Genomic DNA, 25,068 nt, shown 5'->3' with positions numbered 1-25,068 from the left:
CTCGGCAACTAATGCACCAAATTTGATAAGGGTTGTTGCATATAAAAGATGAAAGTTAAAATCTAGTGATTGCTGGCAGCGAAGTTTTGATTTAGGCCATCAATTGTTTATTAAAGAGTGTTGAAAATGGCAAACTTTCAAAACATGATGTTATCAAGTTTACAACTCTGTAACTCGGCAATGAATAAGATATAAAAATGTTGTAAATTGTGTCTAATAGTACATTTAAAGCGGACAAAAATTATAAAGCGGACAAGGTCTTAAACTTCATGCTTCTATCTTTTTCAAACTTACCACGTTTCAAAAATTTCGTTTAAAACATTCAGGCCTTCGATCAAAATTCCGCTTCAACCGTCACTAGACAAATTTTCTCTCTCAAATGCAACACATTTCATTAAAATCGGCCCAACTGGTTATCTCAGAAAAGCATTTCTGCGTTTTACATGTATTTGAATACGCGGAATTGGAGTTGGCCCCACCTAAAACTTCCTCTTAATGCAAAATTCACCAACAATCACCAATAAAGAATTCCCCAACAATTTTTACAAATCGATTCCTCCGGCCCGCTCTAGTTTTGCTTGACCCGGCGCCTACTTGGCCCATTTTTGCGCCCTCTGCGACAGTTGTCCTGGTTTGTTTGAACGTAATATGACATTTTTGATGGAGTATGCCTAAAAAACAATAAAAAAAGGACACGTGCGGAAGATCTGTCGCATTTTCACAAAGATGGAAGTTGCTGCTTCATTTGACAGCTGGTAGACAGCCACATTTCGTTCTCGTTATACTGCAGGCTGACAGTGAGCGGACTCGCGTCGCTCATTCAGCACGAAGGGAAGGTGAGTGCACCCAATTATGGGCTCGGCATGGAAGCCGCAGTCCAATCGTAATAATGAGGGCTGTGCAATCGAGCGGCCTCCTCCCGCGGTTCGATTGACCCATTGTTAAAAAGCCGGGGCAGTTGGCTCCGGAATCTGGTCCGCCGCAGCGAGTGCAGTGGACACCAGCAGAACAACGCGCTTCGACACTTCCCGCCGACTAACATGGAGCTAGCAGCGGCTGTGGTACTGCTTCTTTGTGCCGGACACCTGACTGTACTTGGAACGCGGGCTGCCGACCGGTAAGCGGGGTTTTCTCTTCAGTGCACTTCTGCTTAGAGAAGCAAGCGTTTTTGAAGGCCTTTAAAGTAAGCAAGCGTTGCCAAAACAAAACTACCAGAAAGCCGCTCAGGGGAGTCCTTCAGTGCCACCAAAAACAGTGTTAGCGGGCTCGACGACGACTTCTACTACAAGCATGATGACAATGAGACGACAATCGCCACGATCTCTGGAGCATTTTCTTTGAATCTAAGCGGTGTCTTGGCATTCTTCAATGCTTTACGCTTTTCATCTTATCAAGGGTGCGGCAAGATGGTGATGCGATGATAAGTTTTGGCACGGTGCACGAACGAGCGAACGACCACACCAAAGACTCGCAATAGCGTCATATCGTAATAAATCTTAATTTCAGAGCTTGACGCAGAATCAGCTAGGGCCTTTGAGAACTAAAGGCGCGTGAGAAATTTAGCCGATAAACACCTAAGAAAAGTAATCTTTTCTGTTCAAGCCTCACGTCCTGAACTCTCTCTAGCTGCAAACATACGTATTGTCGCCTTTTTTGATTTCATAGTTTTTGTCCAAGCGTACGCTTGCTGCTATGTCTTACCTTGCCATATCCTATTGCGACCATTGTCTTAGTGAATCCTCAAGGCAGTATCAAGCGAACGGGAAGCTATTTCTCCTTTGCTATAAGAAAACCCGGCAGATAGAACGGAATATTAAAATCTATATGACGGGAAGCTTGTTTCAGTCAGTGAGGAAGAAGCTGTAGCGGAAGACACGTGCACCGTGTTGTCGCCTGTAGCTCTTAGTAATGTGGCTGTTTGGGCTTGTTGGTACAACATATCGGTGAATTGCAGTGCACATATACGCAAGGACAGAAGAAACGAGACAACAGACGAGCGCTAACTTCCAACAAAAAAGTCGCAGTATCACCCGAGAGGCGAAGCATCAATTGCGATAGCAAATTAGTGGACAGCTACACGAAGTAAGGATTGTAGTTTTATCGGCTATATAAACCTGTAAACATAAGAATACTAATTAAATGAACAAGCACGGTGTCGCCTGCACGAGTAAACATGAACACATCTCACTCGATGACTGCGGAAACTTGCCTTCAAAACGCTGGAGTGAGGAAGCGCGGCGGCAACAGCGGGCGAATTTACCTTCGTGCTGCGTCTCGCATCAACGCGAACTAAGCCGCGAAAACACAGCGCATGGCGGGCTAGTGTCCCTGACGCAGATGGCTTTCAAGAGCTTTCAAGATACAGCGGCCCGGAATAGAACGCCCCCACCCACCCTCCTTTCCACCTTTCTTTCTTTCCCGCTTTCCTCTCTCGCGTGCGCGAGATTCAGCCGCGATCGCCGGCTCATCCTCGCACACTTTCACTCGCACATACGGCGCGCGGCGACGGTTTTATCGCCCTTGGACTTTATACGGAACCTCACGGCGCCGGCGAAGGCAGAAATGCGCCTGGAGTGTCCATATCATTGCTATCGCAATAAAAAGCGTTATTTTCGGAGACACGTGTTTATACCCGTCACTCATCACATTGCACAAGATTGGATGAGAGAAAGATACCATGCTGTTAGCTGTCTGTGAAGAGAACGAAGGCGATGATATTTTACCAGCCTGTCGAGGGAAAAACTGCGATGAGCGGCGTATGACCCAGAGAAGTACAACACTTATGTAAATACATTTCAGGATTCTGTGCCACTTGTGTTACTGTGGCGTATGCCTATCGGCCAATAATGGGCACCTACCTAGTGAAACATCCCCAGTGGCCCAAGAATCCTGTACATGCACATACAACGTCACCGGTCACGCACTCCAGCAAGAAAAACAGTCATCAAGAACATTTTCTCGGCGCAGCGAAATATATGCAATAAGCTCAAACATTGTTGCAGAAGAAGGAAATATAACACCTAACACAAAAAATCATCATCGCAAAATGTTAGTAACAATATTGAATAAAAGAAATATATCATACAATGTTCTCCGTGGCAAGCGGGTGAGGTCAATACAATTCTCTGATAACTTGTTTACAAAGCAGGGGAGTATGTCGTCCATTCACCAGAAACTAGGTACATACTTACACCAAATGTCGGGAGGGTAGGCATATAAAGCTTTGCTCGCGTTAAAAAAGCATCTTTCGTACACTAAGCGCGGTTACAATCACCGGCAGATGAAAAGCAGTACCGGTTCCAGTTATCCCATCTTTCGCAGCACCACGGCCACGAGCATGTTCCAGACTTAAGGCAGTGCTCTCCCAGTCTAAACCAACGTAAATCGTAGAATCCTTCGATTCATTTGCATTTAAAAAGCCGTCAAAGTGGAACACCGAAGTGTAACTCGATACTGACCGAAAAAAAAGCTCATTGTCGCCTTATTCGCCCTCCATTGTCAGACCGCATTACAGCAGGAAAGTATTTCATGGTGTCGCCATCACATTACAGGCTTCAGGCACGACAAGACGTCGCGGAGGAACCCGAAGCCAGTAACGACGATGACGCAGGTGAGACAGAGATGAACTCCAATCACAGTAGGCACCACTGCACCCTCTTACAAGCCGTTTCGCGCGAGAAAAGCAAACAAACCCTCGTTGAGTGGTTGAATAGATGCAATTTAGTCACGTACACTTTTCTGACGAACGTTTCAATACCACTGCTCGCGTGACCACGAGCTGCGGTCAGGCCACGAAATGATAATTTATTTGCTTATTTATTTTCGAGAATGCTCTTACTTGAAAGTACAACAGAATAAAGAGACGGGCACACAGGTTTATAGGACTCTGTCTCTGTTATACAGTCTCGTCAGCGCGTTCTCAAAATTAACATGAACCAAAGGATCCCATTTATTGCTCTGCGGGCAAGAAATGAGGACCTGTAAGACATTCATTCAGTCCCTCCAAATACCGACCAAGCACCGGGAAATGTGCGCTTATTCCTCTTGGGATTTTGATTGTTAAGTGTGCTATAAAAGCGCTGCTAAAGGAGCTGGCGGCAAATGCCACTTGCGCGATGGATTCTAAGCTTCTGGCAAAGACTGCAATCTTTGGGCAGTTGTTCCCAGCCAAAGGTGCTCTTTTGCAGCACCGGTTGTCACTCGTGCTTGAAAGATGGAAAAATAGTTGAACTTACTGACCAGCTGCAGATATTCTCAGCGTGAAATCACGCGAACGCATGCACGAACGCGCGCACACAAGCACGCACACACGAGCAAGCACACACACAGACATAAAAACGCACCCGCTTGCACGTGGCTGACAAGCGTTCGCACTGACCCATATTCAACAGTTCTATATAAAGCCAACTGTTGCATGTATTCAGTGACACATGCGTGGAATAAACGATGTCCTTAAACTTATTTTGATGCACAGAAACAATGTGCTCAATTGTGCCCATAAAAGAAGCACTGCGATGTTTTCCACACAAATATATTTGTTTGATACCATGTTGAAAGTTGTTGTGAGCTTCCTGCACGTGGATGCATATAAATTATTCTTGCACGAACCTCGTTGACCCCGGCGAACGCTTAACTGGATGGATGTAAACGGGGTTGTCGAATGGCTGAGTACAGGCTCTTCGTAGCACCTGCGTTCAGTCTGTCCAATATTTGTGAGAGTAGCCCTCTCTCCAAATATTTCGATCAACTGGAAGAAGTGCACAACCCCCGTGGCACTTTACCCACCTTAGGCTAGTTCAGGTAAATAAATGAAGATGGACATTCGCTTACGTTGAGACTACGAGAGTCTTGTGATAACGATCTCAAATTGTGGCAACGATGTACGGTTAGGTGGCTGATATAATTATTACACAACCAAGTATGTAGAGCGGTAAGCCTTAGTGTAAGTTTAACCTCACTTTACTAAACACTATTCTCCAAGATACCGGTCAGATATCGCCTTTCTATCAGCATTGCAGCTTGACATACTTTTCAATACGTGTTGCGTGAGAACTTCGGTGCTACTGTGATGTGAGTTCGGATTGGCGAGGCATTGAACACGTACGGTATTCTGAAAATGTGACTATTAAGAACTAGAGCTGGTGGAGAATAAAGAATAATTGAGTATTGAGAAACACACGCCATAAAACTTGGCCGACTGCTGTTTTTATACTTGGAATGTTAGAAGGTGCATTCACTTACTTTTACATCAGCTGTATTCAATCAAATAGTATTTTCTTTTCGCTGGCAAGGACGCAGCTTTATGGAGTCTCACCGTAATACCCAACCTGCAATAGTGTCCCACTATTCATCATCACTAGTTCCAAGGTTAGGCGCATGCTATCCGACCAGATTTTGGGAACGCATACACTATTGTGCGCAGGCGGTGCTCTTATCAAGCCATAGAAAACAAGGCCATGTTTCAAGTGAAAATGCGTCCTTGTAAGCGGACACACAAGATATCGGAATGCCTTTTAGCAAACAATAGCATAAGAGCTCAATTGAAAAGCACAAAGAGGCACTCACATCTAATTTACCTCTAGGGCCCGTTCTCCCTGAGACTTCACTGGTATGAGGCGCAATGTTTCACTTTATTTTATGTTTTAGTCAAATGGACAGGAGCTGAAATGATACCACGCAGATTACCTGACAAACAAAATCAACTGCGAAGTGGGCTAATATAGTAAATAAATTTTATGGTTTACAATTTTTGATCCAGGGCATATCTCGCGAACTGTCCTCTAAGCTTAAAGGAAAAACATTGCCCGCCAATCCACCCTGTGAAGGTGGTTGGAAAGCGAAGCTTTTTACGCCACCCTCACGGTGACTGCGGCGCACTTGATATTTCACACACTACAACGTAACTTTAACCATGGCCTTAATTATATTTACTTCAGAACGATGTTCACTACTGCTTTATTATCGGTGTGATATACACTACTAGACTACCCCATAGTGGGGTAGTCTAGAAAATGAACCGAAGCAGTTACTAGGCTGGAAGGGTTTCGAATGACGTCAACCCTCTTTCAAGCAGCTGCATAAGCTTTGCAACAGCTGCAATCTAATCTTACGGACCGCGCCGAGCCTGTTTCCGTTGTTTGCCCGCAGCCCTTATCATCCATCATGTTGGCTCATCACTTTGAAGCATGTTTTTGTGGTTTTTCTTGCGAAAACGAGTGCTTAGTTGTACGCTGAATGCCTGAATTCAAGTAAGCTATACTGCTATACCTGCAATTGTTAGCGGTTCGTCGGGATCGTTTTTTTATTACAACGACGGACACGACAGAACCCTTGGCTGGTAGAGGTACAAAGCTTCGCTTAAAACGGAGAAGAGGCCCCATGCAGCGGGGACCGATGGCCCTTCAAAACACGCCGGTAAACCCACCTCCGAAAGGACTCGAGGAAATCATACATGACAGGTTTCTGTCAACGGGTTTCCACGTCTAGTCATGTCTGCTCCTGAGAAATATTTGAGTCAGGAACATTGCTACGCTTTACTCGCTACAGCAAGTGGTTCGTTCGCGTCTCCCATCGTGTCAGAGTTAGTTGAGTAGTGCCACTGTATATATGTGCCTCGTTCGAAGTAGTGATGAACACGCTACAGAGGCTCCTTCTATAACTAGCGATGAAGTTAGAAGGGCCTTGCAAGACATGGCCAGGGGAAAAGCTGCTGGAGAATATGGAATAACAGTCGAGTTAATCAAAGATGGAGGAGATATCATGCTTGAAAAGCTTGCGGACCTATACGCAATGCTTCACTTCTTCAAGTGTGCGAGAGAGCTGGAAGAACGCCAACATTATACTAATCCATAAAAGGGAGACGTTAAAGAATTGAATAATTATAGACCCATTAGTTTGCTTTCAGTATTGTACAAAATATTCACCAATATAATTTCCAATAGAATCAGGGCAACACTTGACTTCAGCCAACCAAGAGAACAGGCTGGCTTCAGGAAGGGATACTCTACGATGGATCATATCCATGTCATCAATCAGGTAATAGAGAAATCTGCGGAGTACAATCAGCCTCTCTATATGGCTTTCATAGATTATGAAAAGGCATTTGATTCAGTAGAGATACCAGCAGTCATAGAGGCATTGCGTAATAAAGGAGTACAGGAGGCATACGTGAATATCTTAGCAAACATCTACAAGGATTCCACAGCTACCTTGGTTCTCCACAAGAAAAGTAGAAAGTTACCTATCAAGAAAGGGGTCAGGCAAGGAGACACAATCTCTCCAATGCTATTTACCGCATGCTTAGAAGAAGTATTCAAGCTCTTAGACTGGGAAGGCTTAGGAGTGAGGATCGACGGCGAATATCTCAGCAACCTTCAGTTCGCACATGACATTGTCCTATTCAGCAACAACGGAGACGAATTACAACAAATGATTGAGGACCTTAACCGAGAAAGTGTAAGAATTGGGTTGAAGATGAATATGCAGAAGACAAAGATAATGTTCAATAGCCTGGCAAGGGAACAAGAATTCAGGGTCGCCAGTCAGCCTCTAGAGTCTGTAAAGGAGTACGTTTATCTAGTTCAATTACTCACAGGGGACCCTGATCACGAGAAAGAAATTTACAGAAGAATAAAATTGGGTTGGAGTGCATACGGCAGGCATTACCAAATCCTGACTGGGAGCTTACCACTGTCGTTGAAAAGAAAAGTGTACAATCATTGCATTCTACCGGTGCTAAAATATGGGGCAGAAACTTGGAGGTTAACAAAATGCTCAAGAACAAGTTAAGTACCGCACAAAGAGCGATGGAACGAAAAATGTTAGGCCTAACGTTAACAGACAGGAAGAGAGTGGTGTGGATCAGAGAGCAAGCGGGGCCGATATTCTAAATGACAATAATAGAAAAAAATGGAGCTGGGCAGGCCATGTAATGCGTAGGATAGATAACCGGTGGGCTATTAGAGTTACAGAGTGGATACCAAAAGAAGGGAAGCGCGGTCGAGGACGGCAGAAAACTAGGTGGAGTGATGAAGTTAAGAAATTTGCAGGCGCAAGCTGGAATCAGCTAGCGCAAGACAGGGGTAATTGGATATCGCAGGGAGAGGCCTTCGTCCTGCAGGAGACATAAATATAGGCTGATGATGTTGATGATGATGATGATGATGATGATGATGATGATATATGTGCTTCTGCTTACGGGAAGATGCAGCCAATTCACTAATAAATCACTGAAGAAACAAAAAGAAAGAGAAAAAAAACGGCACAGATAGGAATGTATACGCGTTCATGAGCGAACTGTCTTTTGACCACGTCTGTTTCCTTTCGTAGCAGCCACACGATTTTTTTTTTATTTCATCATTCATCATTAGTACAGAAGGAGGTCGCGGAGTTACAAGAACTGTCAGGGGGACCTCCTATTAGTAATTTAACAATGCAATAATTAATACATTATGGCAACATAACAGCAACAGACATAAGAATACACAAAGTTAGTGAAGCAAATAATCAAATACAAGAAAGGTGCTTACAATAATTGAAGTTCAAAATATAGGCAAATTAAATACATACAGCGTATGAATAGATAAATAAATTGACACGTTATGGAAACATAGGAATGACACATATCAAAGAACACGAGGTTAATTTAACAGATAATTAGAAACAAATATATGCTCACAATACGCAAAGTACAAGTGTTATATAGACTATGTGACAGAAAAAATATAAATATATTCTAGATCAATTTCCTGTTGCACGTGAACGAGGCAACGTTGCCAGAACAGAAATTCCAGCAACAACAAAAGTAGCAACGGCAGCATCAGCAACAAGAGGTTGTGGTGCATTTTGCTAACAATGCAGTTCTCGAACCACGCCCATTATTACGCCATAACCCACACATTTATGTAGAGTGCAGAGGGAAGGCTTCAAAGATAAACTGCACATTCGCGAGTAGGTGTCTCCGGCATTTCAGTGAAAGCCGTGAGATTTGGAAAAGGCTACAGGCGTTTACTTAATTCCGCCGTTGCTGGCAGATGAGGTTTTCAAGCGATTTACGAACGAACATAACGCAAAGCAACAGTGACAGCCAAGCTGTGCTTTACAAACAAGCTGTCACATCAAATTGATGACGCTTTCACGACGCAACGGCGACAAGCAAATGAAAAAAAGGAAATAATAAAAAAGTGAATAAATCCAAAACAAGTTATGAGACCACATCCATGACACTTACACGAAACAAGAGAGACAGGCGAATGACAAATGCAATTATCAGAAAGAAAATAATTCCATCTGCACAAGTCATATTCGGGAAAATTGAACAATTTGACTGTGTTCTAATAGCGTTAAAACGAAAATAAAACTGCTGGCTAATAGTGCATCTTGCCTCCTTGAGGGCTTGAAATACAAACCGAATTCACGGCGACAGTCACGCTTAATAGCCTTTGGAGTATTTCAGCTTTACTCTGGATTTGGCGTTCTCTCCAACACTAACACCTGCCTGTATCGCGTGCATATAATTTAAAATATAGCGTGACCATCCTTGTGCTTGTCGCTAAAGACAGCTGTTACACATTATATCACTCTTATACATCGAACAGGACATCTGTTCGCCATCATGCAAGCAATGTGCCAATTTGAAACTGGCTGCATTCACATGTTCGAACGTTATGTGGGTCAGCGAGCCTTGATAGCAAACGTTAATTTGGCTTCATTGAAGAGCTCCCCATACTGCAGCATGGCTGTGTGGTGAACTCTGAACTTTCAAGCGCTTATAGAGAAGACATTTTTTGGTACATGATGTGCAGGAATGGCGAAACCGAGAAACATGATTAATGCATATGAATGCAATTCAGGAGAATTGATCAGCTTCTGATGTCTGCATTAAGACAGGACTATTTCGCCGTGTGATGGCTGTGAAGATGTGTGAGAGTTAAAGCTACTGAACAATCCACAAGTGATTTCTTGAGTCACTGGCTGCCATGAATACATTCGCAACATGTCTTATTTTTTTTGGCACAAAACTAAGTATATCGTGCAGCACGCGACACATATAACCTCACATACTTTGTGTTAAGACAGTGACGTAGTATTTGGTGGTATATCACATCACGCGTGTGCCTGAAACTGCAGTTTTCTCCGGTTGCGTACGTGTTCTACAATAAAATTACAGTGAAGCAGTGACTCTTCGAAGCAAACTGAGGTCGAAGTATGAAAATGGAGCTGAATACCCTGACAAAGGGGCGAAGCATCTCAATATTCATAGGTACCTGCAGCTATGCGTGAGCTTTTACAAAGCGAGTTTGGAGCTTTTGCCTGCTGTGTGCTGAAAAGCGTTCATATGATCCACTCCTTTTACGATTATAGTTCACCTATAACCCATGATATATTTGACGCACTATCGGATGTTGTGTAAGGTCGCAGTTATTGTTGGAAAAGAATTCAACGTTGAACGTTGAGCTGGAACATACTCCGACTGCAACTCTTGGTTGTCACAATAAGAGGAATGCACGACCCTTACACAGTATGAAGTATAATATTTAATAATACTGCAAATGCTGACGTCCACGTGCACAATGCATGACGAAAAAAAATTGCAACTACAGCCTAGCAAGCAGAGGGAGTTTTGAAACGCAATATAAATAAACGCTGATCCCACTACTTTAAATACTTATTATTCCGCTTCAAAGGAAACATCAAGAAAATGAAGTTCATTCAGAGCGACAGGGTATCACACTCGTATACCTACAGCGGATAACGTGGAAACTTATCTAGCCTATAATTAAATGTGTCGAGTATGTTTTGATGCTATGCCGCTTGTCAGTTCTCAAGTCGTGTTTTAGACAGCTATATAAGTTTAGACCAATTAAGGTATACATAGCATCGTGAAGTACTTTTTGGTATTTTGCCGCCTATGCCTGTCCAGATTATGCTTCAGACAGATGAAGAAATTTTAGACCAGTTTGGAGATGCATAGCACTGTACTGGGGTTTTAATTACCTGTCATCCTTTCTGCGCCGTGCTTGCTTCGGGCAGTCACATGTCCTGTCATAACGACTTTTCGAGGCAGCTTTATCTGCGACTGGAATGTTCCATTAACCCTTTTAGACGCCACTTTATCCTGTTGACTGAAAACTTTCACCACATTTCTTGCATGTTCAGATACATAGAATGTGTACAGCTGCCGAAAAGATTAAGAATTTTCAATTCTTTAGTCAGTTTTGTCAAGAATACAGAATGTGCACTCCACGCGAAACCCCCCCTCGTCGGTGCGCCACTGTCTATCGGCACCTTAGAGGGGCCATGATGCCAAATTTTGACTCCGTATACGACACCGCACATGACACAGTACACGCCCCACAGCGAGCTGGCCCATATTGAGCACATTTTGTGCGGTAGAATTTTTTAATATCGCAGTACAACTGTACAGAAGCCTGGCAGCGCTAACTTGTGACAAAATGAAGTTGCACCTATGAAACGGCCTCCTAGGTATAACGTAAACGAATCTTGAAAGCCATGCTTTTGTGTATACGGCAATCGCCGGAAGCGATTTGGGGGCAGGAGCCAGAAATACAATACGGTCGCCATGCGTCGTTTTCTATTCGAATATGCGTCCCAGTGGTCAGCCCGAGATAGTTTCTGTAGGCTGCTTCTGATTTGTGCTACTTTTATTGCGCGAGTGGAAAGATTGTGGACAGAATTTAGGGCAAAGCCCGTGCTGCGCCACTGGGCGCCAGAGCGTGTTGAGGAAGACGTCCGATATGCATGATTTTTAACTATATTTCGGAGCAGACGACATAGCGGTGGCCCCTAACTTGCTGACGTCACACATTTACTGCCAAAATGGTGGTCGCTGTTGGTGGAAGACGCTTAGAGGCAGGGATTTCAAATTGAAACTTTTAGTTAAAATGTGCGCTCGGAGCTCAGTTTTCCTTTTCTCTCTTTTTTTAATGTATAACCATATTGACCCCTCTAGACTCTTAGTTACAATGATAAACTGCGAATAGTTGGCCGATTACGACCACGGCACCTTTAGATAGGCTGATGTCAGAATAGTGGCAGGCAAAATTGATTTTATGGCACTTGATCAGATATGACGGCGGAACGGATTGAATTGCGTAAACATGGTCGTACTGATACCAAATTCTTGCAATGCGGTGTTGCGATACTATGGCCATACGAGAGAAGAAAAAGTCGCAGTTTCGCCATAAAGGCGGAGCATTGATAGCGATCACAAAGTATTAGACGACTAGACGAAGTAAAGATAGTAGTTTTATCGACCATATAACTTGCAGTGAATATTCGCCTACCATTTAAATTAACAAGCGCGGTGCCACGCGCTCAAAGGCAGACATGAAAAGATCTTACTCGATGAGCGGAACCACTTGCTGTCACCACACTGGCGTGACGAAGAGCGGTAGCAGCGGCGAGCGAACGCTTCGTGCTACCTCTCACTTCAGCTTGTCTCCGAAACTTGATTACGTGACCTCCAACACTAGACGCGCGAGAACACAGCACACACGAAGCCGCCAACCATCTCAGCTCACCTACATTTGCATCCGCCGCAGATTACCTCCAAGATAGGGCGCGAGGGGCCGCTCTCAGCGGCGCCATGCGCAGATACGGCCGGGATAGAAGAGACGCACGCTCTCCTCACAACATGGCTCACAAATGCCCAGCCATTGCATACGCTCACAATTCTGCCACGGGGACAAGCTGCCTGAGTGCGCAGTCTAGCGACGCATTTCTTTTTTTTTTCAGTCATGGGCGTATACTTACGACCCGCCGCGGGGGCTCAGTCAGCTAAGGCGTTGCGCTGCTGAGCACGAGATCGCTGGGATCGAATCCCAGCCGCGGCGGCCGCATTTCGATGGAGGCGAAATGCGAAAACGCCCGTGTGCTTGCGTCATAGTGCACGTTAAAGAACTCCAGGTGGTCAAAATTAATCCGGAGCCCTCCACTACAGGCGTGCCTCATAATGAGAACTGGTTTTGGCACGTAAAACCCCAGAAAGAAGAAGTGTTTGTACTTACGTTTGCTGGAGATTTCACATTTCGTTTCTGTTTTTGTAGCGCTGTAAGGCGTTGTTTCTAATAGGGCAAATCAGAATCTCATCCCCTATTTTTTATCAGCCAAAATAAGGTATGCTACAGGTAATTACAAATATACGTACTGTACTCTACGTACCTTACAGTATTTTCCCACATAGTCCCCACGCCAGTTCAGACATTTGTGTCATCGCAGCACTAAATTTGAGATTCCCCTGTGGTAGAATTCGTCCGGCTGACTGTCGAACCACCGTCGGACTAACACCTGTCTCGACTTCATCGTTCTTCACGGCCTTTTGCGAACATCAAAGCATCACCACCTCACACTTCTCAAAGCGAGACACCTTTCCCCATACGTGGGCTTTATTTCCCTGTGAATTTCGGTGGACGTTCGTCCCTCGCTCCATAGAATATGAATGACTCATTCGTTTCTCGTACGCCGTGGACGTGTGAAGCACAACCGCCACCTTCAACAACTGACAGCGGCACCGTGCCGCGGAGCTACCGGCGGATACGGCCGGTTCAGTCCAAGAAAGGTCCATCGCTGGGAATGCATATGTAGACTTCGCATTTACAGCCGTAATTTGGCTAAAAAGAATACGGTTAAAGACTTTCTGATTCGCCCTCGTAATTTGCGTCCGTGTGAAAAAGAAGAGAGAAAGAACGGCAAGCTAAATGTGGGCTTTTTATTATTCCGGCTTTTAGCGGCACCCTGGGCACTGTGACCAGAGTTTGAAACTCGGTGCTGCCAGAGTGCGAAGTGTGTTGTTTCTTTTGCTCTGCAATTTGAAGAAGATAATTTTGAAAAGTTTGCGGTCAGTAATGCTTTGATTTCTCTACTTCGAACAATCTTCATGAAATTTCCAGTGAATCTCCCAAACATTACGTACAATTTTTCTTATAGTGTTGATAACCCATCCAAAATAACTGGTGAGGGAAAGAAAAAAAAAAGAAGACATTGCCGATACTTGCTAAATATTTTGGCACGCACACACAGAATGTGATTAAAACGAAACTGCGGGGAAGAGATTTAGGCTGTAAGCTGAACTAATGTGTCGACTATCCATGCACCTGGTGCAAATGATAACTGCGATCAGACCGTTTTGAAGATATCGTTCACTTCTGCAGGGCAACCCTTATTCCTGACGCCCCTAATCAAAGAAGGAAAACTAGAAGAAGCCAAGTCGAAGAGCAAAGTCGGCCCCCTCGGCGCCGACCGCGAAGTGCCTGGCTACTCAGGTTACATCACCGTCAACCCGCAGTACAACAGCAACCTGTTCTTCTGGTTCGTGCCATCCCTGGTGAGTGTACATGTGAGTCTAACTAAAAGTATGTGTTTAAGGCAATAATTAGAGTAGTTTGCGACAATATCTGAAGTTGTATGAAGGGGGTTAACCAATAAATCAATCAAAAGAGCTTTGTGAAAATCTAGTATTTGGCCTACAGTAAATTAATATCTAATGCGTTTTTGAAAACCCATGCACGGAGCGAACTGACAGCGCTACCGTCAGTGTTGTACAACCCTGTTACGCCGTCTCGTGCGCATGGCTGGTGTAATATTTCGTGTTTGGGCACTATTTAACTGTTCGCATAGTGCACCGCCTGTAAAGGCGCCACTGTTAGCCACCTAGCAGGCGCTTTCAAAAGTACGCTGGGGATGTAGTGGCACACGATAACACTTTGCAGCAAGGATGGCTGAAATACGCGGCTGCGATTTTCGCTTTGTTCGGGTGCCAGACTGCTACTTAGTCGGTGACAGCTACAAGAAAGGTTCGGGCGTCTATGAGAGCGTACATGCACAGGACACCGCCGGAGTTTGGGGACAACCCAGAACGCATTCTTGCCGGGTGCCTCCCGCAGACAAGCGAACCGAAGCCCAGTTATCTGAAGTGAAGCTCGTGTTAAGTAGCGGCTTCGTTTTAACGCGATAGCTTTAAGGGCGCCGTGTCGCAGAAAATCCAGCGTCGGCGCCGGCGTGCGATGTCGGCGTCCGTGGCGGAGAAGATCATCCCGAAGCCACCCCAACCGCGCAGGCCCTCCACAAGGTGCAAGTTTCTAGGTGAACAAAAATTGAATTTCTCACAGTAAAATCTGTCAGAAAAACAGCAAAGTAAGACTTAACCACAACCTACAGACATGGTGGCGTCGGATTGTAGTTTGAATGTACGAGAAAACATAATTTTGTTACGAGGAAACTAAAAAACAAACCCTTTTCCAGCATTTCTACCATACCAACTACCGAGCGCTCGGGTAATTTACTTGCGAAAGTGCTATCCAGATTGCGCTCGCATCCTCGGCAGGTCAAATTGGGACTTCGCCTGCCTAATGCGTTTTGGACACGCGCGTGCGTCGGGGCAATAGCAAACAATTGATAAAATAATAAAAAAGGTGCTAGGGCCCTCAAATTTTAATATAAGACGACTTATATTGCCCCCGGAAGAACGCCTTCCCAGCAATGCATTTCTGTTTAAAAGTGAAGCCGACTTTAAGGGGATCGGTGTAAGCTTGGTGTTTTTAAGCTGGCTTTCTTCTGGGTTGCAAGTGGGAAAGCCAGCTTACAACGGGACCCGATAACGGGGCTCCAACTGGGCCCGATAATGCTATCGCGTTCCACTCTTAAAGGGGAAGCTGAAGCGTCCTCCAATTTTATTGAATAAAATGCAATGTCTCTTTTTTTTCATTCTGCAATACTCTTTCTCTACTTCAATAATAAACACACGTCGTTGGGGCAGACACATATCTCAAACGACTCCGCACGGCTTGGTGCCACCACACATTGTAGTGGTTTTGCTACCGATGAATACACATGATATCGCCGAATAAGTGTCCTCAAAGTCGACTCAAGAAGTGTGATTACGAATTTGTTATGAGAATGCGTACACAGTCAAGGAAGTCACCAAATGCACAGGTGAGTTAGTGTTACAACGCCGATGAAATTCCTCTGCGCCCGTCGATCGACTGCCCTTTCCGCTGCAGCTTTCGCAATCTTAAATTCTCTTGGAAACGTAGAACGTTATAACCTTACCAACTTGTGAGTATTTTGGTCGAATGTTACGGAAGCAGGAATCCACACGAGGTACTTCAAGGCGAAGCAGCGCCAACCAAGGTAGATTGGCGCAGGCGGCAAGGTCGGCTTTAGTCTTCTGCAGCGTAGGCATTGCACTCCTACGCCGCAAAAGATGATGAGAAAGAACGTTATTGAGTAGAAAATGCACATGCAATAAAGCACTCTGGGTGGTAAGTCTGCTCAGACAGCATCAATGTGTAATGACTTCACAAACATGACGCGAATGCTTCGGCGAAAATCGAACCGCAATCCCATATACAGCAACTACCAGCGATTTTTCCCTGAGCTTCCTTTTTTTCTAAAACATGTTCCAAGTAACCACAATATCGAAAATGTCATTCGGCGAAAGAAAGAGAGCTGTTAACGAAGCACTTTCCCGTAAACATTTCGATAAAGCACAACGTGATTTAACTCCGTTACGAACGAGGCGAGGGAAAGCTGGGAACTTTAAAAAAATCAACAGTTACACATGAAGGCAATAGTTCAACACGCGCGAAGCCACGCATGAAATAGATCCGAGAACATGAACTGCCTTGCAGCTGGTGTGACGATTTGACGATCCGCTTAAAACCAACCAAATTAGTCCTTGCAAGCCTCAGCAGCTTTTACACACAATGCGATGTACTCGTACAGTCGTGCACCCTAGCAAGAGCAACATGGTAAAGAAGCAGCCAACGGTAGAGGCGGCAAGCTGTATTCGGAACCTAAGCGAAATGCTTTTAAGCCGCCATGCTGCACTGCGGGCAAACTGAACCAAAACACGGGCAGGCCGTGGATTGCAGTACAACGAACACCGCGATGTCAAAAGTCGCAGTTTCGGCCGGAAGGCGAAGAGTCAATTGCGATAGCAAATTAGTACACAGCTATAGAAAGTAAGGATAGTAGTTTAGCAAGCATGTTGTCACGCGCCACAAGCAAACATGAACACGTCTCACTCGATGACCACGGAAACTCGTCGTCAAAACGCTGGAGTGAGGAAGCGCTGCAGCAGCAGCGAGTGAATTGATATTCGTGCTACCTCTCGCTTCAACGCGAACTAAACGGCGAAAACACAGCACGCGGCGGACTCTGTCCTCGTCGCAGATCGCTTTCCGAGATAGGGCCAGCGCAGTCGTGCCGTACGTAGCAGTCGCCAGAGTATTTTCAGTGGCGGTTCTGGCTCTCTCGAGAATCACCGCGTTCGCGTTACTTTTCTATTTGTGCGCTGCAAGCAGTACGGGTGACGTGGGAAGCGAGAAACGTGACGTCGTCTCTGCTAGCGAGGAGAATGGCTGCTCAAGCGCAAAGCACGTCGGGCCTTCTTACTATTTCAGCGGTTATCGTGGCATAAACTGTATGTCAGATTTTGTAGACCCGATCATTAGCACAAGATGATCGAGCTTGTTAACAACGCAGAAACTTTCTGAAAGTAGCTTTAATACCCGCAGCCAACTACGAGCTTGACTATTTTACTAACACGTAACGGCGGGTTCAGTGAAAGACCTTATCGGGTGCACTTTTCCTTGAAGTATTTAGATCGTATGCCATTCACACGTGACCGGAAAGTTGGCCTCAGGACCAGGAGGGAGATTTACGTGTCATTTCTTTTCTCAGAGTGATCCGGACAATGCACCGGTGATACTGTGGATGCAAGGCGGACCCGGAACCACATCGATGCTGGGTTTCTTCGCTGAAAACGGGCCGTACGTACTGTCAGCTGACGGCAGCGAGATCAAGTACCGCGAGATCAACTGGGCGACGCGCTACTCGGTGCTGTACGTGGACCAGCCCGTGGGCACGGGCTTCAGCTTTACAGAGAATGAAGCCGGCTACGCGCGCAACCAGACAGACGTGGGCCGCGACATGCTCGAGTTCTTGCAGCAGTTCTTCACGCTATTCGGCGAGCTGGCCGAGAACGAGTTGTACCTTTCGGGAGAGTCTTATGCCGGTAGGTTCTCGCATTCTGGATCTATCACTTTCGAGATGCGCTTCCTTTTCAGCGGCAAATGACTCAGCTCAGCGCTTCATTGAAGACATGGCCATGCTATACATGCGAAATGGGCAAGAGAACTAGGCGATGCTAAATTAATGCTGATGAAAGGCATGTTTGATTTGCGACCACGTTCGGGGCTCACTTGGACAATCGGTGCGCACTAAAAGTGACAGCCCTATACAAGAGATTGGTGCAGAATATCACTGGCTTACCAAATTAAATTTTTCCCTGCGCTCAATATGAGCCGTTTTTCATAGAAGGCACTGCGTCGCCACTTTAACAGGAAAACAAAGCCACATTGATTCATTAATATATCCCTGTTGTGTCGAACGTGGCCTCATATTTCTTATGGTTCAAAGAAAACGGCATCGGCTCGCGCGTTCAATAATTTTGTAACATTACGTTTGTTAACAGCAGAACAGATTACTAACCGCTATCACCCTGATTTGACCATGCGTGCCAGAACATCCACTTGAGCTTTCCGGCACGTGCAGTGGCTTAGCGGCTTAGCGGCTTAGCGTAGCGATGGCCGAGAACTTGCAGTTCTTCTCATCTCGCATACATCACGCAATTACGCTTTTAATAAATATCGATGCTTCACTGCGTTTCTTAGTGAATATTCGCGAATTTGTTACGCAAGTTTCAACATCGCATGCATGTATTCGCATGTCGCTTGATCGCGTTCATACATTAGATGAGGATATTTTAATTTACGAAAGAAATTGGTGTTAAGCTGTCGTCACAACAACCTATAATTAGGCAATGGCTGCAATAATTGGTTAGGGCAGAATATCAAGTGAAACAATAATCCAAATTTTTGTGTCCTCATGTCTTATCTATTATTTGTAAAAATGCCGAATGTAAGCGGACTGATTTGCTAGAACACTTATGGTTCAATATGTCTTTGCGGGCTGCGGTGGATTATCGTTACTCTCTGGAATTACGAACGCAGGCTTACTGGTTCACTAAAAAACAGAAGAAGGCCATTCATGTTAAGGTTAGAAATCCAGGCGCCAATGGAGTTGATTCACTGCAGTACTACAGCTGCTACAAAGCTAGGCTAATAAAGTACGGATCAGAACAAGCCAACGAACAGTAACGAACAAACAGCCTCGTGAAGCAAAAAAATTTTAGAAGTCTTAAAAACAGCTGTCCATTCATATTTTCGGGCAGGCGATAAGTGTTTCTTGCCAGCACTCACCCGAAAAAAAAAGTTGCATTTTAGAAATCTACAGAAAGTAAAAGCACGTTGATGTACTGTCGCATTCACTCGAAAATAGGTCGAATACAAACTGGTCGAGAAATTTAAAAAAATTATAATTCGAATACATTTCGGCCCATATTATAATTGCGCGTATTTGCGTGCATATTCAGGAAAACGAAATACTTTGAACATGACACCGTTGACTTAATGTAAGCTTGTCTACTTAATCTTGCTTGGTCGGGTGCCACATGCTGCATCAACGTCGGAACTGCCAGAGAAGCCATCCTCCACGGATGCTTCGCAGACGACCTCGGCACCCCAAACGACGTCGTTCCTGGTGCCATCGAGTGCCTTCCATATGCAGCATTTCTTAAATCCAGCCTGGATCATTTTCGATCAGCCTGCTTAACAGCCGGCGCGACGGAGGAACTTCGTTAGCCGGGTACTTTTACTAGCTTTGTTCACGAACATAGGTCGAGATTCTTTGGTCGATAGCTGATTTTTGGTAACATTTTCTTTAAAAAAAGGAAAGGTCAACCTATGTTCGAATAAATACGGTAGTTGGTCTACAGGCCATTTAGAGATGATTTCTCACCCTATAGTTTATGGAGCTACAATACGCTGTCCGTTAAGTTATGTTAAACCCCAGAAACCCTAACTATATGGACCATCCGTAAGAAATCTGCGAACACACTTCTGAGGCAAATACTGTGAGAAGAAGGTATATCAATCGCGTGAGGGCAAAGCAAAAAAATTAAAGAGAATAAAAATTGCTAGATATCTATATCCAAAATCAAGAAGGGGGCCCACTAATGGAGTAGCACACTGTGGCATAGAAATTAATAAACAGGAATAAAGTGCCTCAGAGAGGCTGTGCTACGTTTTGATAGGTGGACCTACTTTCGTCAAAGGCGGCCTTGTCATCAACGGTGGGTTAGTTCCAAACGGTTAGTAGGATGACGTCATGTGCGTTCGTTGTCGGTGGCGGGTGGCTGTAAAGGAAAAGACTGAAAAGAAAATGAGCGCTCCCGTTTGGCGTTTCTAGGCCTGCATCGACTGCTTAAATCTATTTTTGTACGTGTGATGATTTATGCTACTTTTCATCCACCCAGCTTGCTGTTCATTAAAATTTGTCTTGTGTATATCCAAGGTATAAACAGGTAAGGTGTCTAAAACACAATCTGCAGGTATATCCCTATGATCGTTAGAGCGTGCAAAATCAATAGCAGCAATTTAGGTTACTCCTACGTTATTTTTTATTTTTTATCCCTTGAATTTCTTTAGGTCGAACAATTACTAATGCTAACTGACGACCTCACCAAACCTTGCTTCACTCACGTGCTTTTTTTTAAACTCTCAACGCGTAGGTAAGTACGTTCCGACAGTTGGAGCCACGTTGCACGAAAACGCCGATTCGATGCGGGTGAAGCTAAACTTCCGGGGCATCGCCTACGGCAATGGCATAACGGACCCGATCAACATGATGTTTGTCGGCGAAGTCATCTACGGGGTCGGTCTGATTGATCGAAGCGCCGCCGACTACATGATGAGCGTCGCCCGAGAAGCGGTCCAACACATTCGCGCCGGCAACACATACGAAGCCCTCATGCTCATGGACAAACTGTTCTTCGGAATCGTGACCGAGGGCAAGGGCAGCACCTTCTTCAAGAACGTCACCGGCTACAGTTACTACTACAATTACCTGACCCACACCGAGCCCAATGGCTCCAGGGCGTACAAGGTGTTTCTGCCGAAGCCTCGAGCCAGACGCGCATTGCACGTGGGCGACCGGAAGTTCAGCACGACACGCGAAGTCGTGGTCAGTCACTTCTTGGACGACTTCATGCGCTCGGCCGTCCCGCAGTTCACCGAGGTGCTAGAGAATGGCTACAAGGTTCTCGTGTACAGCGGTCCCCTGGACTTGTGCGTGCCCACGACCATGAGCGAGAACTTCCTCGCGCACGTCGCCTGGGCGCACGCCGACCGCTGGACCCACGCTCCTCAACACACGTGGTGGAGTGCCGATGGCCAGCAGCTGTACTGGCTACAAGAAGACTGTCGAGAATCTCAACTTTGTGGTGGTGCGCAACGGCGGCCACGAGCTGCCTTACGACCAACCGGAGGCAATGATGGAGCTCATCACGGCATTCATCGATGGCACGAAGCCTTTCGCCGACGAGTCTGCGACCACTGTCGAATAGACAGAACCACGTGTACAACTGCATCCTCTTGCTTCCGGCGAGATTGTTGCTTGAGGAGCATCCGTCGGCGCACGTTTATGACTTGCATGTATTTAGCGCAGGGTAGCATCGCGGTCACCCACGAAATGAGCTTCTTGTCTAACTACTCCACGCAAGGCCTGAAGCTCTATACTACAACAATAGTGTAAAATCTGGCAATTGTAAGAAACATTCTAGTTAGCTCATATTTCCCGGTTATTGAGTTCCCTTCTGGCATGAAAGCGCTGTATGTAAATACATAGGCGCTATTTTGTGTCAGAGCGAAAGCAATGCCGTTGTCGTACGAGTCTGACACAAAATAGCACCCACGAGCAATCAAACTGCTAAATTTCTTGTACCTGAGTGCAGGACTGTATCGACTGGGGAATTCACCTAGCAGAAATAAACATATATTTCTTCATACCGTTGTGTATTTTTCAAACACTTTTTTTCTTTCTTTTTTCATCTCCCTCTCTTTCACAATGTGTGCATTTTTTATTTATCTTTCTGTCTCCCCTTACCCCTTCCCCAGTGCAGGGTAGCAAACTGGATATCTACCTTCTGATTATCCTCCCTGCCTATCGCATCTCATTTATCTCTCTCTCTCTCTCTCTCGAACACTTCATATACAGCCGTTGGCGTGATTTGATATGTAAAGTTTTTATTTAAAGGAAAAATAAGAGCCCCAGTTGCCTTAAGCTTTAGAGGCGTGTGCTGATGGGAGCTTATGTTGTTCATGTCTTCGTGTGTGGTTCTCATGGAGGCGATGGCCTGGTCCGTATTCATCATAGAAGAATTCGGCGAGCTTCGCCCACAGAAGCGAAACGCCTTCCCGATTGCGGTGGCGAGGTAAAATCCAATAATCCAGTTTGAATGGCTGCATTCCACGAGGTCTTCCGTCCACAGTACTGCCAACCTTCGAAACAAGTTTTCTCATAACTCGGAAAAAGAAATCCCTAGGTTTTGTTACATTTTTGCAAGATGCGGTTGATATTGATCAGATTGTCAATATTTCATTTCAGTTTCGTTTATTTGGTTCCTTAGACGAGTACCTAAGAGGAGCTCACAACAGATTACACACAACATGGTTGCATACTACATTGAATACATGTATTAGCTCACGCAAACCACGCGCAGTACCGTTAAAGGGGAAAAAAATTGCGACATTAGAAACATTACATATAAACACAAATAGCAGTTACACGTCTTATAATATAGTACAATAATATAATATAATAGGCTAGAGCAGGCATTGTATGCTGCTTGCGAGTCGGTATAAATGTGAACTATTGTTTAGTGCATTGCAGGTTCTTGCGCCCATCGAGCTGCTAATAGCACGGCTGCCAACTCCATAGTAGTAGTGTCCACTTCCAAATTTTGTTTTATTATAGCTGGATTGGGTTCGAGATCATGGAGTGCCATAGCTTTCCCTGCTCAAGGGGAAAATAAACACACGCGCGTGCTCTTTCACCTGTCTGCATCTTTTTTCTGTGTTTTCTTTTCCAACATTTTGAGGTGCAGGTTTGCCGTCAGTGATGGTTATTCCAGTCTTCCAACCACACAGCAGCGCTCGCCATTGACGAGCAGCCACGGTCGCCGGATAGCCAAACATGGCGAGAATCATTCGTCCTGATGAGGTCGTCAATTGCAACGAATTTGTGAATGTTTGGCTTCATCGGCGAGTTCTCTTAGCTCGTTTGAATTTCCCCGTATGTACAGATCTTCGAGCTACGTGTGCACGGGTGGGCCTGTGATGAGCCGCATGCTTTTGCGATGCAGTTTTTCCATTTACTATGCTTGTCTTGGTGTCAGCTTGTGGTAGTTGTACCCGTACAATGTACGTGAAGTAATGAGCGCTGTTCAGGATGAATATGCAGTCTCTCCAGAACAGCTTGGGGCGTGGTGGAAAGCCGCGCCGATCAGCTCAGATCTGCAAGATCAACTATGGGCCATCCAGCGAGCTCGAGAGGCGGCCGGGAGACAGGGTCTCTCTACCGCCCTTGGCGCGGCTTAGGCCCAGGCCTCAATCCGCTGGTCTAAATAAAGTTGTTTCACAAACTCACTTGAACGATGTTGCCTGGTTTCTCGTTCTTTCATTTGCCCCATTGTAATTTTGTGATACGTCGTGCCAGGTGACGGACGTGATTACATTCTTAGCTTATTTGGGAGTTTTTCCTGTTCCATCTTGATTGGTTAATGCTCATACAGAGGTGCCTTGCAATCGTCTGGTTTTCTGGTTGCAGGTGGAACATTTTGCGAATTTCCTCGGCTGCCTTCTTGTGCTCCATTTAGAACCCCACCCCTTCTCTCTTTTCAGCAGATGATTTCATGTTCACGTCCTGGCGGAAAACCGGACATTGTATTGAGTCCTTATATAGGTATCCGTTCCTCTTCTCCCACTGATCCTCTAGTAGGCCAAATGAACTCTCAGGAATGTGTCCGCCCCATAGACAGCAACAGGCAACTTAGACGTAACCGAGCCTTTACCGGAGAACTTCGAAGGCATATACGCATAACGTAGTTAATACTTGGAGTAGGATAGAAAGTTGTTGATAGTTTGGAAATATCTACAGTAAGACCCAGTCATCACGAGAAAACGTATGCGCCAAAGATAGGTAGATATATCAGGTTTTCAGATATAGCAAAACTCCACTATAACAAACTTTTGTGATGTGTTCGTTATATGCGGTATTCGTATCTTGCATGGAGAAAAGAAGCAAGGTAGGAATCCAATTACAGAAAACCAAACTACGCGTGCTATGCAGTGGGAGGGAGGAAAGAGAAAAGCAGAAGGCAGGGAGGTTAACCAGAATAACGTCCGGTTGGCTACCCTACACCGGGGGAATGTGAAAGGGGAACACAACGATGACAGGGCGAGAGAGGAGGGATTGAAAGAAGGAAATTAGCGGTGAGTTCGCTGACGCGTGTGGTATTGCACTAATAATCACAGACGTCCACGCAAGCCCGTCGTCCTCAAGAAGCACAAAAGTGCCTTCACCGCTTTGTGGGCCGACGAGCGATGTGGGCGGATTTCCAGCAGCACCTGCACGGAAAGTGGCCGATTGTCCAGTTTTTGTAGCGCATTAGCAAGCTCTTGTCTTTCTGAGACATATCGTGGACAGTGGCACAGCAGGTGGTCGATAGTTTCGTCGGTGCCGCAGAGCTCGCATGCTGCAATGTCGGTCACTCCAATTAATTTAGAGTATGCCTTTGAGAAGGCAACTCCTAACCAAAGGCGACAGAGAAGCGAAGCTTCATGTCGAAGAAGTCCGAATGGAGGTCGGAGTTGCAGTGAGTGCTTTAATCGATGCAGTCGTTTAAGTCTTAAGTTTGGCGAGTTCCACTCGGACAGTGAGAGACTGCGTGCCAGGTGTCGAAGCTGCCTTGCGGCGTCTGTCCTCGGAAGCGGAATTGGAACGATGTGCTCTTCTTGATGTGATGTGCAAGCAGCGTTATCAGCGGAATCATTGCCACTGATTCCACAGTGATATGCAGTAATTTCGGCCTGTGCCATTGAACTATTCTCCGCGTCACTGAGAAGGTCATATTCGATGGACGAAATT

At 45.4% G+C, this 25,068-nt stretch overlaps 1 protein-coding gene across 1 annotated transcript; it reads left to right on the top strand.

The window, feature by feature from the left end:
- Positions 1-810: 810 nt before the first annotated feature.
- On the top strand, positions 811-21,487 carry LOC119456759 (venom serine carboxypeptidase). The gene is given in 6 exon segments (XM_049669067.1): positions 811-1,117; positions 3,552-3,610; positions 14,172-14,344; positions 17,704-18,037; positions 20,654-21,344; positions 21,346-21,487. Coding segments are annotated over 6 exon segments (1,476 nt in total). The 5' UTR covers positions 811-1,040.
- The last annotated feature ends 3,581 nt before the right edge of the window (positions 21,488-25,068 follow it).

The sequence above is a fragment of the Dermacentor silvarum genome, chromosome 6 (genome assembly GCF_013339745.2).
Source record: "Dermacentor silvarum isolate Dsil-2018 chromosome 6, BIME_Dsil_1.4, whole genome shotgun sequence".
Lineage (NCBI taxonomy): Eukaryota > Metazoa > Arthropoda > Arachnida > Ixodida > Ixodidae > Dermacentor > Dermacentor silvarum.
The sequence above is the reverse complement of the archived record's forward strand: the minus strand, read 5'-3'. Positions and strand labels throughout refer to the sequence as shown.